Raw genomic sequence first — 5,906 nt, 5'->3', positions numbered from 1 at the left:
AAAAATTGTCCTTACTGTTGCTTCAAGTGGCATAACTTAGTTATTATTGCCCGACAGAAGAACTGCTCATTCAAAGTTCAAAATACTCGGGCCAACACTTGACAACTCTACTTGCAATATTGACCAAGACACCGAACATTTAGAGTTATTTGAATCAATCGATGTCATAATATGGGATGAAACACCTATAGCCCATAAGAACGTCATGAGCAAAAAGGGTCTTGCGAATACAATTTTTGGTGAGAAAGGTGTTGTTTTTGGAGGAGATTTTCGACAAATTCTTCTTGTTGTTCCAAGAGCAGGGCGTTTTGATATTGTTCATGCTTCCATTTGCTCATCTTATGTATGAGAATATTGCCAAGTTCTAACACTAACAAAAACTACGAGACTTCGGCAGGGAAGAGATAATACAAGTGATGATGAACTAGCGGTTTTCTCTAAATGGATATTAGATGTTGGGGATGGTAAAATATGTGAACCAAATGATGAATTGGTTGATATAGAAATTCCTTAAGAACTATTAATATCCAATTTTTAGGATCCTGTAAAAGCTATAGTTGAAAGCACATATCCCAATTTATTGGAAAATTTTCAAAAGGTGACATATTTTCAAGGAAAAGCAATTCTTGCCCCAACCAATGAAGTTGGGATAAAATCAATCATTATGTACTAGACCTTATTTCAGGTAAAATAACGTTCACTTTGACTTTACTAGTGTAATAATATTTTCATGTTATTGCATTTTTCAGGAGAAGAGAAATAGTATTTGAGTTTCAATTCAATTGATAGAACTGATACAAGTTATGCTGAAGCGTATGAAGTTCTAACTCCAGAATTTCTTAGTAAACTAAGAACATCAGGTCTACCAAATCATAGAAATCAAATTGAAGTTTGGCACTCCAACTATGGTAATGAGAATTTTGGTTCAAAGTGATGGGTTGTGCAATGGAACAAGATTGATTGTTACAAGGTTGGAAAATCATGTAATTGGGGAAAAATTATGTCTGGAAAAAACATAGGTAATATCTTTTACATTCCTCAGATGTCTATGTCACCTTCTGAGTCACCGTAGCCATTTAAGTTGATTAGGAGACAATTTCCTATCATTGTCTCTTACGCAGTGACAATAAATAAATCCCAAGGACAATCGCTTGATAGCGTCAGATTGTATTTGCCTACTCCTGTTTTTAGTCATGGACAGTTATATGTTGCAATTTCAAGAGTTACAACCAAAAGTGGTTTTAAAATCTTGATACATGATGACAAGAATGCACCATGTTCTACCATTAAAATGTTGTATACAAGGAAGTTTTCCAAACATTTTGTTAGTTGATAATCTTTTTCACCTTTCATTGTTTTATCCAAATTAAATATATATTTTTTCTGTGAGTATACATTAAAAAGTTTGAAAAACTAATATACTATTTGATACATGTCTCCATGCAGAAATATGTTGCAGAGTGTTGTTGTTGGTTGGTTCTTGCATTGCTTAAGTTCAACTATTAATCTGGTACTATGGAGATGCTTGCAGCAGTTGGACTTAAACCTGAATTATTTGTATATATTAATAGTGACAACAATGTTAACTCATTTGTTTAATATACTCTTTAATTCAAAATTTATTGAATTTGAGTTGAATTATATTACCTTATGTTTGTTATAAACAAAGAGTCTTTATGAATTATAATTAGATCATGTAATATGAAATCCGAATGAAACCCGTGCGATAACACGGATTTAGTATTTAAAAACAAATACTTTATTTAAATAAATGTATGAAAACGTTTATTGTATATCAATTAAAAGAAAGAAAAAACATATTTTTTTAATTTTAACAAAAATTTATTGAATGACATTTAGGGGTGAGAATAAGCCAGACCAACTAACAGGGGCCTACGACCTAGCCTACACAGGCCCATGTCAGGCCAGGTTTTTTTTATAAATAGAAAAGGCTTAGGCTTTTTTATAAGCCTATTTAGTTAAAAAGGCCAAGTCTTAGGCCATAAAAAAAACCTTTTAAGCCTACCAGGCCGGTCTCTTTAAATAAATATGAATAAGTTTAATATTATTATTATATTTTATTTGTACTTTGAATTAAAATACAAAAAATAAGTTTATTTATGTAGAAGAACTTGTGAAAATAAGTTGAAAAAAATTATGAACAATGTCATAAGTTGTTTTCATAAGTTCTCTCAAACAAATAGTATCACATAACTTATGTTAATAGGTAAATTTGAATAAATCAATGAAATAAGCATTTAGTCTCGTTGATCTTGTAATTTGCTAGTCTATTTAAACATTAGTTAAATTTCTTATTAAAAAATGTTCAAATAAAACAGGCTTTTATATAGGCTAATAGGCCAAACAGTCATTTGAAAAGGCCAAACTTAGGCCTAAAATTAAGCCTATGATAGACAACAGGCCAGACTTAGGTTTTAAAATATTTAGAAGGCCAGACTCAGGCTTGACAAAGCCTAGCTCGGCCCAGCCTATTCCCACCCCTAAATTGACATTAATAGGTCAAATTAAATTAAATTGAATTAAATTATGAATGCAAGGGCAATTCCCTCTCCAAACATTGTGCCGCACGCTACAAGCGATTATTTGGGCTTAGAGATTGAATCAAAATAAATTACAAAAAGAAAGGGCAATTCCGTCAAAATCAAATAAACAATTTCACCTATATAAACCCCGTAACCCTTCTTTTTTATCACTACTGCTACTATTTTCATTCTCTTCCTTGCTGCTAGGGTTTTACCGCAACTTTCTCCTTCAAGGTAAATCTCAATCTCTCTTATTTTGTTACCAATGGATCGATTTTTACCATCCATGTCTTCGATTTATGATTCTTTCGCACCATTTTTTTTGAATACATGTGGTTACGTTACGTAGATTCATTATAAATGTTTTTGTTTAGCATTCTGTTTTTTTTTCTGTTCGATTTGTTATTCGATTATGATAATCATGCTTAGATAGTAATTCTGAATCCATGCAATGTGATAGTCGTCTATGTTTTTTGAATCGGTAGGTTTGATTTGTTACGATGGTATTATGTTTTGGATATAGGAGTGTTTTTTTCTTCTGTTGGGAACATCGATGCATCTAATATGAACATGATAGACGTACTGTATATGAATTTATATAGTATATGGATCTTGAAGAATATTTTTGAATCGATCGCATGTTTGAAACACTCCCACACTCCCCTGTATGGCTGTTGTATTGTCGACATGGATTGTGTATTATGATTTGTTTTCTTGTTGTATACTTAGGTTTATGTTTGTTTTGGTTTGTGTTGAAATATCAGATCTTTTGTGAATTCAAGCGTCAGGACTAATGGGAAAAGAGAAGGTTCACATTAACATTGTTGTCATTGGCCATGTTGACTCTGGCAAGTCGACTACCACTGGTCACTTGATCTACAAGCTTGGAGGTATTGATAAGCGTGTCATTGAGAGGTTTGAGAAAGAAGCTGCTGAGATGAACAAGCGTTCTTTCAAGTATGCCTGGGTTCTTGACAAGCTCAAGGCTGAGCGTGAAAGGGGTATCACCATTGACATTGCCCTGTGGAAGTTTGAGACTACCAAGTACTACTGCACTGTCATTGATGCCCCCGGCCACAGGGATTTCATTAAGAACATGATTACCGGTACCTCCCAGGCTGATTGTGCTGTTCTCATTATTGATTCCACTACTGGTGGTTTTGAAGCTGGAATTTCCAAGGATGGACAGACCCGTGAGCATGCTCTACTTGCTTTCACTCTTGGTGTCAAGCAGATGATCTGCTGCTGTAACAAGGTAATTTAGATTTTCACCCTCTTTTGCATTTGATATTTTCACGAACCATTTATACAATTACTCATTATTTTTTATATTATGCAGATGGATGCCACTACACCCAAGTACTCGAAGGCTAGGTATGAAGAAATTGTGAAGGAGGTTTCTTCCTATTTGAAGAAGGTTGGCTATAATCCTGACAAAGTTCCATTTGTTCCCATCTCTGGTTTTGAGGGAGACAACATGATTGAGCGCTCTACAAATCTTGACTGGTACAAGGGTCCAACCCTTCTTGAGGCCCTTGACAATATCAACGAGCCTAAGAGGCCATCAGACAAACCCCTCCGTTTACCCCTTCAGGATGTCTACAAGATTGGAGGAATTGGAACTGTGCCTGTGGGACGTGTTGAGACTGGTGTCATCAAACCTGGAATGGTGGTGACTTTTGCTCCAACCGGACTTCAGACTGAGGTCAAGTCTGTGGAGATGCACCATGAAGCTCTCACCGAGGCTCTTCCCGGTGACAATGTTGGATTCAATGTTAAGAATGTTGCTGTTAAGGATCTCAAGCGTGGTTTTGTTGCCTCAAACTCCAAGGACGACCCAGCCAAGGAGTCTGCTAACTTTACATCTCAAGTGATCATCATGAATCACCCTGGTCAGATTGGAAATGGTTATGCCCCTGTTCTTGACTGCCATACCTCCCACATTGCTGTGAAGTTTGCCGAGCTTCTTACCAAGATTGACAGGCGTTCTGGTAAAGAGATTGAAAAGGAGCCAAAATTCCTGAAGAATGGTGATGCTGGTATTATCAAGATGGTTCCCACCAAGCCCATGGTGGTTGAGACATTCTCCGAATATCCTCCACTTGGTCGTTTTGCTGTGAGAGACATGCGTCAAACTGTGGCGGTTGGAGTCATCAAGGCTGTGGAGAAGAAGGATCCCAGTGGAGCCGTCAAGACTAAGTCAGCATTGAAGAAGAAGTGAACCGTGCAGGATGACTTAACCAGGGGAGTCTATTTTCATGATTGCAATAATAAATGGTTCCTGGTTCCTAGTATTTTTATTTCTGGTTTAGTTAAATTGTTTTTTGGATTAAGTGTGAAGACTGCGCCTTCATCTCGCAGCTGTTGTTCCCAGAACTGGGTTCTAGATCGACGGTGGCAGGGCTTTTTCATTTTCATGTTTATGCTTTAACAGTTTGTGTCTCGCGTGAAGTAACACTTGGATTTTATAAGCAGCTATGCTATGCTTATTTTGGTATCAAATATATGTTATATTTTTGTTTATTCTATGGTTTTATTTTACTTTTAAGTTTTTGGGCCAATTATCTGCAAGTTAATTTTTCTCTCAAATCAAAACGCACTTGTGGTGTATAAGTTTAGAAGTTGATTTATTCAATCATAATTGTGTGAGTGGTAACGACCAACAATGGTGAGGGGCTTTTGCTGCCGTCCACCACCTCATGATTGACTATACCTCCCTCTAAATCTTTCAATATCAATTGAGGTAGTAACACAGGTGCAACTCTTGTTTTCTTTTATACAGTTAATTTATGTTGATAATTGGCTGCATATAGTGTTTGGCATTGTTTCAAATGCTGAGACAAGCTCTGCATCCATTTTTCCCTACAAAAGCTCTGCATCCATTTTTCCGCTACAAAAGCTCTGCATCCTTTTTTTCCCTCAATTAAAAATCTGCATTCATTTTTTCCAATAAAAGCTCTGCATTCATTTTTGTTACCCTTGGGACCAGACCAATGGTTTAAGTTGTGCGAGACGGAGATGGCTCAACAATGGATACCGAATTGCTCATTTAAATTTTTTTAAGCGATTTTAAGCATCAAATTCACGTTTTTTTCCCTTGTTACACACTATATTGTACTAATTGCTTTAACACTATACTGAACCATGCAAAATGAAAGTGAATACAAGTTTCAAAATAGTTTTGTAAATATGGTATAATTCAACATGACTAATTTTAATATGGACTGGCACATATGATATGAGTCATGGTGGGAAATTATTTTTTACCACTCCCTTACATTGATTTTCACAGAATTAGAAAAAAATGCCAACTGGAACATTCAATTGTATTTTGACTTCACAAAAATAAAAAGAATTTGCCAA

At 35.6% G+C, this 5,906-nt stretch overlaps 1 protein-coding gene across 1 annotated transcript; it reads left to right on the top strand.

Moving 5' to 3' along the window:
• The first annotated feature begins 2,628 nt into the window (after positions 1–2,628).
• Positions 2,629–5,066, top strand: LOC131643716 (elongation factor 1-alpha-like). Its single transcript, XM_058914015.1, has 3 exons — positions 2,629–2,777; positions 3,308–3,798; positions 3,883–5,066. Exons 2-3 carry the CDS (start codon positions 3,337–3,339, stop codon positions 4,762–4,764), a joined length of 1,344 nt encoding a protein of 447 aa, XP_058769998.1. The 5' UTR covers positions 2,629–2,777; positions 3,308–3,336; the 3' UTR covers positions 4,765–5,066.
• Positions 5,067–5,906: the final 840 nt, after the last annotated feature.

The sequence above is a fragment of the Vicia villosa genome, linkage group LG1 (assembly GCF_029867415.1).
Source record: "Vicia villosa cultivar HV-30 ecotype Madison, WI linkage group LG1, Vvil1.0, whole genome shotgun sequence".
Taxonomy (NCBI): Eukaryota; Viridiplantae; Streptophyta; class Magnoliopsida; order Fabales; family Fabaceae; genus Vicia; species Vicia villosa.
The sequence above is the reverse complement of the archived record's forward strand: the minus strand, read 5'-3'. Positions and strand labels throughout refer to the sequence as shown.